General features: G+C 39.6%; 1 protein-coding gene across 1 annotated transcript; it reads left to right on the top strand.

Annotated features, from left to right (window-relative positions):
- The first annotated feature begins 1,858 nt into the window (after nt 1-1,858).
- LOC111335376 (ficolin-1) lies at nt 1,859-6,217 on the top strand. The gene is made up of 4 exons (XM_022941265.2): nt 1,859-2,352; nt 2,856-2,970; nt 3,710-4,139; nt 4,837-6,217. The coding sequence occupies exons 1-4, from the start codon at nt 2,029-2,031 to the stop codon at nt 5,075-5,077; spliced, it is 1,110 nt and encodes a 369-aa protein (XP_022797000.2). The 5' UTR covers nt 1,859-2,028; the 3' UTR covers nt 5,078-6,217.
- Nucleotides 6,218-14,335: the final 8,118 nt, after the last annotated feature.

Below are 14,335 nucleotides of genomic sequence, written 5' to 3' on the forward strand. Positions count from 1 at the left end.
CAGAAAACCGCATGCAAACCTGACAAAACCGCTACATTTTCACCTTTAAAGGGTCAAAAAGAAAAACTGAAAACCACATCAGAGTTTTAGTGAAAACCGAAAACGGCATAGGCTAAAACCAAGACTGGACTCTGGACTGGACTCTGGACTGGACTCTGGACTGGACTGGACTCTGGACTCTGGACTCTGGAATCTGGACTCTGGACTCTGGACTCTGGACTCTGGACTCTGGACTCTGGACTCTGGACCCTGGACTCTGGACTCTAATTTTACTTTTACTGTAATCAGTATCGACAAAATTACGAACAACTATGCGCATCACTATGCGATTAATTGAGTTAATTAATCGACCGGTTTCGTCTTCGAGTGAGACTTCATCAGGATAAACTACATTACAGGAACTTATTTTATACTAGACCTTGTCAGTACATGTCGCGTTATTAGTTTGGGTGTGAGCAACAAAACACCCGCAAGTATTTTCGCACAGGATATGATAAAATTCTGTGCTAGAAAGTGGTTTTTGAAGGTGTTTTGGGGGCTCACGGTTTTAACCTTAAATCCAAAACCTTGTAGAAAACTACTTTTTGCGAAATCGAAACGAGCTATGTGCTCACAAGGATATTTCTATCAAGGAAATGAAAAGCAAACCTGTGCGACTTTGAAAGGACATTTCCATTGATGCCATTTAACAATGTCACATTTCATTAAAAAAAACCGTGTAGACCGTATACATCTCGTATATAGTAACGAGTACCGAAACTCATCTTTTTTCCAGCACTTCGAGTACTTACGGTAACCGGAATTGTTTCATCGAGTTTTCACAAGCAGTGACAAATTTATCAGTTTTTTAAGCTAGTAAAACCGCTGGTAAAACTGCATGCATAGATTAACAGTAAAAGTAAAATTAGAGTCCAGAGTCCAGGGTCCAGGGTCCAGAGTCCAGAGTCCAGAGTCCAGAGTCCAGAGTCCAGTGTTTAGTGTCCAGTGTCCAGTGTCCAGTGTCCAGAGTCCAGAGTCCAGTCCAGTCCAGAGTCCAGTCCAGATTTTAACCAATGCCACCGAAAACCGAATGCAAAAACACATAAAATCCGCAAACCGCTCTGAACATCAAAACCGAAAAACCAAACCTTTTTGGCCCAAAAACCGAAAAACCGATCCAAAAGACAGTCAAAACCGCATAACCGAAAATCCCTAAGCCCCCCTCCTCATAGTTACACCTTTAGTATTTCAAAGAGCTTTGACTCGGCTACACGTGTGCTAACTGCGACGAGTATTTTAATTAAAATCGAAATTCCTTCGAAGAAAGGTCGAGTTAAATTTCAACGTCGTAGCATTACTTCGGAAATGTGATAGAGGCGTCCTGTATAATTTCCGATTTGTTTACATCTGAGTGAGTGATACATTTGCATATTCCGCCTCATTCTAATAGTCGTTTGTACGCTTCGCGTACCCACGACTAAAAATGAAGACCAGAATTTTAGATGAATGGAAAGAACTGCAGAATTTCATTTTACAATTATGAGTACTTCTCTTTCTATCCTCAATCTATTATGTTTAAGTTTAAGACCGGATGAAGAGTTCTTTAGTTTGCCAACTCTATTAGTTTGAGACTATTAAACTGATGAAGGATTCCAGAAGTCACACACAAAAATTTATCAGCATCTTGTCAAGTTCAATTTGTGACCACTTCACCAACTTTTGGACATTTTAAATATGAAAGGAGCATTTTGAAAAGAGATCTTGTAAAAATCACACCTCTTTTTAAATGCATTTGTTTCAGTTGTCTTCAGGAGGGCGCGTTTACAGAGCACGCTTATATTAAAGTTCTGAGAAACCTTTAAACACTGTTGTAGGTTGATGAGAAATGAATAGTTTTTTAATATAAATATATGTATATGACTGATGACCCTGCTGTTATTGAAAGCATAACAATGAATAAATCATGTAAGTCAACTTGGAATCGAAGCGTAAGATTCACAGTGCATAAGTCGAACTTTATATCAACATCCAACTCAACGAACACGCGACATGTTCTTCTTCTGGCTCTCAGTCTTTTTGCCAGCGACGATGGTATTAGGACTTGGTCGGGTAAATACAAATGATTTACATGCCGTAAACTTTGCAGCAGAGATCATTGGACATAAACTTATTGGGAGGGTTATTGCGGAGACAGAAGAGGATTCAGAAGATGCATGCCAGCTGAAATGTGTGGCTAAAAGCCGTTGCCTTTCTTACAACTTTGGATCGGCGGAAGACGGGAAAAGATTCAAATGTCAGCTAAGCGACTCCGATCGATTTGCTGCAGCAGATAATTTCACTCAAGAGGACAAATTTTCTTACAGGGGAATACAGGTATTGCGTAACTGGGCACAACGTAGAAAAAGACAAGTTCGAAAACTCATCATTATTACTCTTTTCGTAAAACTTCTTCTCTGATTCAATGTACACTTAACCAATTTATTAGTTTGCCACCCAGCTTTCATTAAAAGACATAAACATATCGATGACAAATTATCTAGAGATAAAAAATTTCATGGCCGTTCGTTATGAAATTCTAACAATTTAATTTACAGAGCTGCATAAATAATTGTTAAAGCGGATACGTTTCCAAGGAAACTATGGTTCTGCGTCGGTGGGTTATTGCAGGATGATTTAGTTTCATTAACTGAGTTGATAATGTGAAGTGGCTATACCGAGTCTCCATTAAGTTGACCCAATCACATTAGTTGAAAAAGCCCAAGTTATGCAAAATCTGATCGTTGTCCTCTAGCACGAGAAATTTTTCCGATGCAGGCTGAGTGCAATAGCTGTAAACAGTTAGCACTTACATTAAAGTTGGCATCTTTCAAACACAGAGTCCTTGTGAGAATGGTGGTTCCATTTGCGGCGAAAAAGGAATCTGCATCCCCAACTATCAAGATGGCAGCGTAAGATGCAAATGTAAGGATGGCTACAGAGGCCCAACTTGCGGTACGTGTTGCAGCTGTTATATTTATAATTATGGTTTGGCCTAACTTCTATTAAAACATTGAGGGGAATGATGGAATATTTTTAGCAATGACACAAACACAATCCGAGAAATCGGAAAGTGGCTCAGACAAATGTTGAATCTATTTCTTCTGAAGTAAGGATAACTCTTACGACCCCCCCCCCCTGCTGAATTTCAGCCCAACTTGGCAGCTATAGCCGCAACCAGGAGCAGGCGCAAGACACAAGTCTCGATTTACTTTGTAAGCATTTGAAAGAAACTTCGATCCTCACGATAATCTTTAGAACAACCATTATAAGTTTTATGTACTAATAAGAAATCATAAACTGAGAGACGTATCCCCGTGACCCATGGTAATTTTTTTTAAAAATCTATTTCAAATTTTACGCCACGCTGGGAAAATGCTCTTATTTCTCGGTCTCCCATCAGCTGTTGTTCTCAAAATAATGGCATCGCAGGAACGCGCACTAAAATTTAAAACGAAAACAAATTTCTTTCAAGAATGGTACGTATGGCGAATAATTATAAGTTCTCTCAATTCATATTCTCTGGTTGTGTTCATGAGTAATGTGCCCTACTACTCGGCAAACGTTTACCGCCTACGGTACGGTGCGTGTCACTTGACAATTTTTTTTTTCTATGCTAGTTTGTATGTATGCTTGTTCGTATGTATTTTTCTTGTTTGTTTGTTTTTTTGTTTGTTTTTATACCATTCCATAGCTATAAAGCCGGCAGAAAGCTGTGCCGAACTGCTTCGATCCGGTTGGAATTCCAGTGGCTTATACACCATCAATCCTGATGGCAACAGTCCAATCCAAGTGTTGTGTGACATGAAAACGGACGGTGGAGGTTGGACCGTTTTTCAAAGACGTTTGGACGGCTCTGTTGACTTCTTTCTTGGATGGGAATCCTACAAAAACGGGTTTGGAAATTTGAGCGGCGAGTTCTGGCTTGGAAACGACAATCTTCACCGTTTGACAGCCGCTGATGACGTCAAGTTAAGAGTTGACTTGGAAGACTTTGATGGCAACGTCGTCTACGCGGAGTACACGACTTTTAAGGTGGCAGACGAGGCAGATAAGTACCGGCTTTTGATCGGAGGATACAATGGCACAGCTGGCGATTCTATGGCAGGTGACTTTTCGCTAAGGTAAATGAATTGTGGACAATAAAATGCGATGGAATATGAACTTGCTGAACTGACTGAGCCTGTCAGTGATAGGTACTTAAACTGCACAAATATTCTGCTCTGTAAGTTTTGGGGTGAGGAAAAAAAAACATCTGATGAAAAAAGGGGAAACGTTGAATACAGGGAGTATTGGAATAGGATGATTCTCGTTATACTTTTGAATTTCGGGGAGCAGGGATGGCGCAGTGGTGAGAGCCCTCACCTCTCACTACTGTGACTCGCGTTGAATTCCCGAACTGGCGTCACATGTGGAATGAGTTTGTTGTTGGTTCTCGTCCTTGCTCAGAGCTTTTTTCTCCAGGTCCTCCGGTTTTCCTCCCTCCGCAAAAACAAACATTTCAAATTCGAATTCGACCTAAAGTCGAGTGTTTTTGATATGAGCCGCTGGCTCGAAAGACTGGGCAACCATTTCCTACATTATCGACTTCAAATATATTATTTTTCTAATTACGGCTAACCCTTGTCCTTAGTCTCCTTTTAGTGTTTCTCTCTTGTAAACGCACACGAGGTCCAGTGAAACCAACCTTGCTAAAGGGTAGGAGGTGGTATTGCTGCTGGTAATGCTACTTGGAGTGACCCATAAGATTCATGGGATAACCCTAACCCATAACTGAGATTCATGGTTGTGAATGTTTTCTTACTCTCATCATGTTTCTAGTGATATGCAGTTTTCGACAAAAGATAGTGAAAACGACAAACATTCCAGGGATCATTGTGCTTCGAGGTTCAAAGGTGCTTGGTGGTACAAAAATTGCCATCGCTCAAATCTCAACGGTATCTATCACAGTGGGCCATATAGCTCAAAGGCCGATGGTGTTTGCTGGGTAAAATTCAGAGGATTTCAATACTCACTTAAGCGCACGGAGATGAAGTTTCGACCCCGTATTATGGAAAACTAGTTGCGCAGTCTTCCTTTGTACTGGGATAGTCATTTTTGTTGAAACTGGATGCAAGATTCGTTTCAGGGGAAACGCGATTTCGGGGCTTAAAATCAGCAAAACGACCTTTCAGTGCGAAATGGCTCGCTCCATGGTTATAGTTCGAGAGCCTAAATCATGAAAAGCCATTTTTGATAGAAAAAGCCATCAACGACAACGTTTGATCCATTTTGTAAAAGACGTAAATGAAATAGCTATTATATCAATAGCATTGGTCCTTGATTTTGCAAAACACTCAAACTATAATCTAAGCCTGAAGCATGCATGTCGCCTAAAAATGTCCAATTGTATTTCAATATGGTCCTTAAGTCATGTCACGAGGAGAAAGATCCGAGGAGTGCATTGAGATGATCACTTCTAGCAACCAACAGGATCTCTTATATAATAGAATATGATGCATCACCTGTGGATTTTCAAAGCTCCATTAAGTTTTAACTATTGTAGCAATTGGCAAGCCGTCTAGAAATTGCTCGTCAATATGAAGGAAAACTACAATAAGGGAGGTATTGGTATACCTTATTGATTGGTTACTTCTATTGTACTACCATTTTTAGTATTCTTAACCAGTTCAAAAGTTTTTTTTTACATTTACTCAGTAAACTAGCGGCTTGCCAAAGTTAAAGACGCATTCCTAAAGTATATTGAAAGCATGACAGCTGTCTACACTCAGTCGCATTCCTCATCAGCTGGTCCCTTTATCTCACGGTGGTTACCAAGAGTATTAGTAATGGAAATAGCGTGGCAGTGTGAGCAGTTTGGTATTAAATGCGAGTGATGTTTCAAAATTCCCCAAAATATCACGAGCCGCAAAGCTGCGAGCTATATTTGAGGAGTTTTGAAATATCACGAACATGAATCTATAACTCCGAAAGCATTACGTCGTAAAATAGCGCTTCGCCGAGATCGATATCTAATTATGCGTAAACGTTCAAATCTGTCACCTTTGTGCAATCTTTCCCCTGGTGTTTTCTTTTCTGTCGACTTTTTTTTTGTAGTTGTAGAAGGCTTCTGGATGTCATAGGTATAGTTTCTAGAGGCATTAGAGTCCATTTAATAAAAAGTGTATTGTCTTATAACGTTTTAAGATAACAATCGTTTCGAGCTGCCATGTTTGTTTTACTTGTAGACATTTTTAAAGCTCGCGCCATGTTTACATCCAGATCTCGCGCGATCAAAAACCCTCTGGAGCCCCTTTGGAAAACCGGAACATTATAACATTCCATAACATTACCCATTGGGGGAAGAATTCTTAAATTTTGTGGTGTTTTAAATATCCTAGATTAGGTTAAAATATTTGTGTTTATTACATCGCTCGCAGCACTCGTGGGCAAGATGAAGCGAGTATGATTGGCTACTCGAGCGAGCAAGAAGGGTCCGTCTTGCCCGCTCGGGATTGCCCACATTGATCCCGCGCATGAATAGAATAGAATTAGAACGAAGTTCGTAATTCTTGGACAATTTCGGCGATGGAAACGCAAAAAGCGGCAGAAGATAGTCAAAACGAAGAAAATAGAAACGACTCTTGTGAGTTTCTTGTGCTACAAACACAGTTTGGCTCTCGAAGAATAAAAAGTCATCCTCAATTCTTAATAAAGCAAAATCTTTTTGAAATATAATAAACACTTTATCAACCAAGCTTTTTCGGTTAAGATGTCTGGATATTAGCCTCGTTCTTTTTCGCATTTTTATGGACCTCGACTTCGTCTCGGTTCATAAAAATGCAAAAATAGAACTCAGTCGATTTTCAGCCATCTCGACCACACGCTTGGTTAATAACGCATATATATTTAATGAGTAAAGTAGCAAATTGCCATTTGTAATCGTTTTGAAAATATTATTGATAGAGCTATCTGAATACTGTCACATTACCTGTCAACTGGAACTTTCATTTTAAAACGATATTTTCCCTCATCTTTTGAGCATGATTTTGCAAAACCGAAGCATTATAAGTATCCCTAAAACTATTTAGATGGAGAACGAGTCTTAAATTTTTATTGTTTTCAGCATTTATTTAAGTAAAACTCTAAATCCTAACCGGAGTTAACAAATCCAGCTAATCAATCAGTCACTCAGTTGATACTTGAAGTTCCCTGAGTTGCCCTTCAAGGTTCTAAAGTTGTAAGACTGACACCGCTCTGTACTCAAGCTCTGCACCCACCACTCTGCACCCACGCACTCGGACTGACAACAACTTTCCTAATTCCATTTCTTTTATCAGCTCCCGTTTAACTTTCGCCCATCCACATTGTCAGCAAAATCGAAGGCCTTAAAGTCTGGCTCTGAGATACGGCTAAGGCCGTACACAAAGCTGCAAAACAAGAAATAAGTCTAAAGATACATATTATGCAAGAGGGATTCATAGTTTAGACGGGACACCCGTTAAAGCTTAATGCAGTTTTCTTGAAAAGACTTCATTAAAAGATATGTATTAATTTGGTTATGGATGTGAATGAATGCACATCTCTCAACAAAAGGTGAAAACCTACAGGGTTTTTCAGAGACCCAGTATCGGAGTAAAGTTTCCCATTGGGGCGTAGAAGTCCTCTGATCAAATATCAATTGGCATAAGTATGTTTGTTGACACAAAAGAGAAATCAACTGTAATCTAAACATTCTGTGTTAATATACCCGCCAGTCATATCAAAGACAAACGCTGTCGATTAATCATCATATAAAGCCTATCGGCAGAAAAAGAAACATCATTGAACCTGTAAAGCCGCAAAGGGAAGGTATCGTTTGGTTACTGGATCTCATGAATCGTTCTCAGTCATGTTTAGCATTTCTTTCCGTGGTTTTGGGAAGGCTGTCGTGGAATGACCTGTCAGAAAAAGGTAGGGGAATTCTGATTTGTTATTCCTACACAACTAGAATAATTTACTTCCAGAGTCAAATTCTGTCCACGAAAACATCTTATCAATCGAAGAGAATAGTATAGATTTTGGTTTGCGAGTTCCATGTAACCGGATGGCAGCTTTTCCTTTAGCCATTTCTACCAAGAATAAGGTCTTTAGTCGCCTGTTTTAACTTTAACATCTATCTCTAACGGCTCTGATGATACGTATCATTTTCTTATCAATACAAATAAACACTCGGTTTGAAAGCTTAGCCTTCACCTCAATTAGTTATATTTTCATTTGAATAACTAAAGGTTAAGGCTTGTTGCTCCATGTTCTGTCCAGCCTTTTTTTTGCCACATGTAATTTTTAGACTACCTCACGAAATCTTACACCAGACGTCAAGAAGCTGCAATTATGAGCTTTTCAGTCTTCTCGTTTCGCAATTTGCTCGCTGTCATGAAGTGAAGCCTTTTTATTTTTAAAGAAACCATATATGAATGATTTTCCAGATTACGGAATTTGACCACATCAACCGGCTCTCATCGACTTATACTGGCTTCCTATATATACCATTTAGAGTTCATTTAAATACAATTGTTTTTTTTTTTATGTGTTTAACAATCCAAGTCTGCCCCACATTAATGATTTTTTATCTCTTAAAACCTGCTTCTAATCCTGCTCTTCGTTTCTCAGCACAACCTCTTCTGTTCGTTCCACGGGTCAAATGCTCTTCTCCGGCATGCTTCCTATGCCTTATGGAACTCGTTGTCCTCATTAATCAGAGACTATAGCAGCTTACTTTCCTTTAAGAAACAACTTAAAGCATTTTGCTATAAGAAAGCGCTCGATAATATTTCATAATCCCTGATGCAATTTAAAACTCTTTTGAATATGTACAAAGCTGCACTATGCATATCAATGTTTTGCCCATGAAGTTCGCTTGATCTGCGTTAAGAATATGGCTTTATTTTATCTGCGCAGTTTTTAGTACCTAATAATTCATAATTTGATGTTTTTAGTTAAATATATCTTTAATTATGTAGTTGTTCGGTGTTGTGAATATTCAAATAGTTCCATGCATAACAAAAGAGTTTAAGGAGCCAGTTGCAAACAAGGCTCTCCTAAATCAGGTGATCAGCATACTGAGGGTAAAGACAGATTTGTGAAATACAATGTTTCATTAAAGCCACGTGTGAATCATACAACTTTGGTCCAAACAAGGATGGTGATCTCGTGTGCGAGCTGAGTGATTCTGATGGTGTCAGAGATCCAGACGATTTGGTCACACGGCAGGACTTCCTCTATCATGCAACAAAGGTATCCTGGAGAGAGTGTGGAGAAAAGCATAACATGAAATTGAGTTGATTTTGATAAAAAAATGCTTGGAAAAACCTTTTGACACGATGGATTTTTGCATCTATCGGCTTGTGTTGTTATTTTACATCAAGAAAGCTTCTCTAACTTTGTATTTCGTCGTTGCTCGCTTCAAGTTTGGAAACACGGCAAATACAGTTACTTTGTAAAGTCATAATAAAGCACTAGGAGTGGCGATTGGGCTAAGTTAGACTTTATGTAAATTTGGTACCTATGAGCTAAAATTCTTAACCTGCCAAGGGTTGCGTATACGATAATATTTGGAAAATGTTCTACTTAAAATCAACCAACGGAAAAGGTTATTTGCATCTTTTCTGTCTTTGTTACCTTTGAATCGCATAAAGATATGTCGGTCTTCTGAACATCTTTTTAAATATTTTTAAAGAATCCATGTGCTACCGCTCAGTGTCCTCTGAATTCACAATGTTATTCAGATTTTGAAAACGAAACTCATCTCTTCGTTTGTTCACCGGGCACTGGAGACAAGTGTGAAACCGGTGAGTAAGCGAGATAAGTTCGCGTTGTCCATTACAGAATCCTGTGACCCTTTCGTTCTTCAGCTTTCAATGAGAGTATTTTTGAAGAGCTTTATAGGAATTGGAATTAATGTTTAAATCAACGAGAATATAACACAGAGAACACTGAGTTGCTCCAGAAATCACACCAGATCAAACGTGAGTTGGAGGGGGAATATGAAAGCTTAATTTCATTTAATCAACAGATCAGTTATCCTGGAGGTGGCTTTTCAAATATTTTGCAGATGTAGACAAGTGCTCAGAAGGAAATGATGCTTGTCACGTGAACGCCTTATGTAACAATTCTGACGGATCGCACAGCTGCTGGTGCAAGGATCACTCGAAATTGACAACGTAAACAACAACGACATCTGCAACAAAGTTGAAATCACAGTCGACGTCACCGCCAAACCCTACCACAAGAAAACTACCCCGATAGTATGCAAAATAGATACAGGCGCTGAGACCTACGAAAAAGACGGGTCATTATTCAGACTTAAAAATAACAATATAACAAGAAATCTATATTTTCAAAGAGACGAAAGAGACCATTTCCGCCAAACCCTACCAAAAGAAAACTACCCCGACAGTATGCAAAATAGATACACGCACTGAGACCAACGTGATTTCTAAAACAAAGTTTGACAAGATTATCACCTTTCCCAGTTATAAAGCACTCGGACCACCCCAGATTCTCACAGCCTATGGTGGCCAAAAGATTGAATGCATGGGTACCTGCCAGCTATTTATCCACTACAAAGGCAAGATAAGGGAAGTACGTTCACAGTAACCAATGTGCAAGGACCGACCATTCTAGGATTAAAGACGTGTGAGGAACTAGGACTTGTTACGATCAATTGTAGCATTCAAGCAGATAGTAAAGGTATAACTTCAGCGACTAAACCTCATGACAAACGTCCTCTTACGAAGGACAAACTTATAAAAGAACACAAGGACTGTTTTGAAGGCATAGGTACCTTCAAAATGACGCCATACCCCAATCACTTTAGACCCTGGAGCAGGGCCAGTTGTGCACCCACTTAGAGCAGTTCCTGTACACCTGCGTGAAATGTTCAAAGTTGAACTCGACAACATGGAGGAACTCGGAGTCATCGTGCCAGTTAACGAACCCGCTGACTGGGTTAACAGCGTAGTACTTCGCGAAACCGTTAACGACAACGGAGAGATAGCCAAGCTGAGAGTGTGTCTGGGCCCACGAGACCTTGACAAATGCATAAAGCGAGAGCCCCACCACATGATAACAATCGATGACGTGGTTACTGAGCTACACGATGCAAAATGTTTTAGTGTCATTGATGCGACAAAAGGGTACTGGCACGTACCGATCGACAAATAAAACTCCTTACTCGCCACCTTCAACACGCCATTCGGACGATACCGGTTCACTCGGATGCCATTTGGACTAAATGTCTCACAAGACATTTTCCAAAGGGAACTCGACTCGTCCCTTGAAGGACTTACAGGAGTCACAGGTACTGCTGACGACAACTTTGTCTACGGAAGGACAGAAGAAGAACATGATGAGAACATCAGGAAGTTAATGGAGCGTGCAAGTGTAAAAGGTGTTAAGTTCAACAAAGTAAAAAGAAACAACTAAAGCGTAAGGAAGTTAGCTTCTTTGGCCACGCCTGGTCGCCACAAGGCATCAAGCCCGACAATGAAAAGGTGTCTGCGATTCTCAACACGAAGTCCCCCGAGGACGTCAAAAGCTTTCAGAGCTTCCTCGGTCTAACCAATTATCTGAAAGGATACTCTGGACGCCTAGCCACCTTATCAGCACCACTGAGAGATATGACCAAGAGAGACACGGTCTGCTCCTGTGGATCTGAGCACGACCAAGCCTTCACCGAAGTTAACAAAAAAGTTTCATCACTCGATGTACTTAGATACTTCGACCTGAACGCAGAAATCTTCATCGAAACTGACACCTCGCTGAAAGGATTAGGCGCTGTGCTACCAAAAGACAGAAAGCCTGTATGCTACGCTTCAGAAGCCCTCACCCAGACTGAACAGCAATAAAGCAACATTGAACGCGAAGCACTCGGCGTTGTTTGGGGACTTCAAAGGTTCCATTACTTCATCTACGGCAAATCCTGCACAATCCCCACAGACCACAAGCAAATTGAAGCGATCTTCAAGAAGAAACTCGGCAACTGCCCAGCAAGATTACAGAGGTTTGTACTACGAGCGTTTAAGTATGACGTTACCATAAAATATGTCAAAGGAGCCGAAGTACCCATCGGCGATGCCCTCTCAAGGGTATCACCACAGTCAGCCCCACCCAACGAAGAATTTCCACAGCTGGACATCCACTAGATCACAAAGAACCTCCCAGCGTCACCGATAAAGCTTCAACAGATTCTCACTGAAATAGCCATCGACCCAAATCATGTTTGTCACGTGAACGTTTTATGTAACAATTCATGTCAAGAGGACAAAGATCCGAGGGGTGCACTGAGTTGATCACGGCTGACAACCAACAAGTTCTCTTGTTCGTACGGCAGGTCGACGTGCGACCGTAGCCTGGGTTCGCATACGGGACATCTAAGTTTTCGTGCATGCGCGGGGGTGTTAACTTGGAACAGTGCCACGGGCAACCGAGCCAAACCTCCCTCTCTCTCTCTCTCTGGGCATTGTTCAGTTTTTCTCGACGCTTAGTCTGAATGTTGCGTTAAGCATTGTAACGTTTAGGGTGGGTTTGCTCGAAGCCTTCGTGAAAGTTTTTGATTTAAAGGTTTGATTTTAAATGGTTTGTAACCGTTCCCGGCAACACTTGTCATTAGCTTGTACAATAGAATATGATGCATCATCTTCTCATTGTCAAAGCTCCACTAAGTTTTAACTATTACAGCAATTAGCAAGCCTTATAAAAACTGCTCGTCACTTAAAAGAAAAACTATGATAACGGTAGTATGGTATACCTTGTTATTGGTTATTTCTATTGTACTACCATTTCTAGTATTCTTGATTCGTTCAAAAGTTTTATTTTATATATTTACTGAGTAAACTAGCGTCTTACCAAAATTAAAAACGCATTCCTTACTTACCTTGAAAATATTATTTATACAACTGTCTACACTTTGTCACATTCCCCGTCACCTGGTCCCTTCATCTCACAGTTGTTCCCAAGAGTATTTGTGATGGAAATAGCATGGTATTAAAGGGTGTTTGGTATTTAATGCGAGTGATATTTAATATTCACCAAAATATCAAGATCCACATAACGGCGAGCTATATTTGAGGAGTTTTGAAATATTACAAGCGTAAATCTATAACTCCCAAAACATTACGTCATAAAATAGCACTTCGCCGAGTCGATATCTGATCATGCGTAAACTTTTAAACCTGTCGCCTTTGTGCAATCTTCCTCCTAGTGTTTTTTTTTTCGTCGATTTCTTTTACAGGCGTAGAAGGCCTATGGATGTCATAGATAAAGTTGCTGGAGGCCTCAGAGTCCATTTGATAAAAACTGCATTTTCTTAAACTGTTTTAGCACACCATCTTAGATAACAATCGCGCGATCATATCGAGCTGCAACGTTTTTTTTGCTGGCAAAAATTTTTAAAGCTCGCGCCATGTTTGCGTCCAGATCTCGCGTGATCAAAAACCCTCAGGAGCCTCTTTGGAAAACCAAAATATCATAAGATTCCTTAATATCACCTAGTGGGGAAAGAATTCTTAAATTTGTGGCGTTTTACACATCCTAGATTAGTTTTAAAATATTTGTACATATTTAATAAGTAAACTAGCAGATTGCCAGATGTAACTCATTTTGAAAATATCATTGAGACAGCTACCTGAATACTGTCACATGACCTGTCAATTGAAACTTTCATCTTAAAACGAAATTTTCCCTCATCTTCTAAGTAAGCATGGTTTTGCAAAACCGAAGTATTATAAGTATCTCTAAAATTAATTAGAGGGATAATGAAGTCTTAAATATTTATTGCTTTCAGTGTCACTAATTATTTCAAATGCGTTTTTAGTTTTACTGAGTAGGCTACTGAATTATTTCGAAAATGCTGTTGATTCGACAGCCTGTTCAGTGTTAGTTTCCTTCTCTGACTAATTCTACATGACATTATATGGCATAAAACTATTTATTCAAACACGAGACAGGAAAAAAAAATTGTGTGAAATTGATCCTCGGCAAGGAATTCAGATTAGGAATAAAGAAAGAACAAATTAAGCAAAGTTATTTGATATTTGAAGAATTTCATTATCTTAAAAAGATTGACCTAAACCAAACCTGAAACGTTTTATAATGTCGCTTACTTTTATTCTAGAGTCACTGAATGAGAATTATTATTCGGTCAAACTGCGCTTTGCTTCATTCTGTGGCGGCCTTTTATTTCGTTCACTTCTAAGTTCCACCGTAATTACTGATATCTTGATGTGCACGGAATGTGAAGGTCTAATTAAGTGGCCGCTGAAATTTAAATTACACGGTAAATGATTTTTTCTCATTCGTT

This window comes from Stylophora pistillata, chromosome 1, assembly GCF_964205215.1.
Source record: "Stylophora pistillata chromosome 1, jaStyPist1.2, whole genome shotgun sequence".
NCBI classification, from domain to species: domain Eukaryota; kingdom Metazoa; phylum Cnidaria; class Anthozoa; order Scleractinia; family Pocilloporidae; genus Stylophora; species Stylophora pistillata.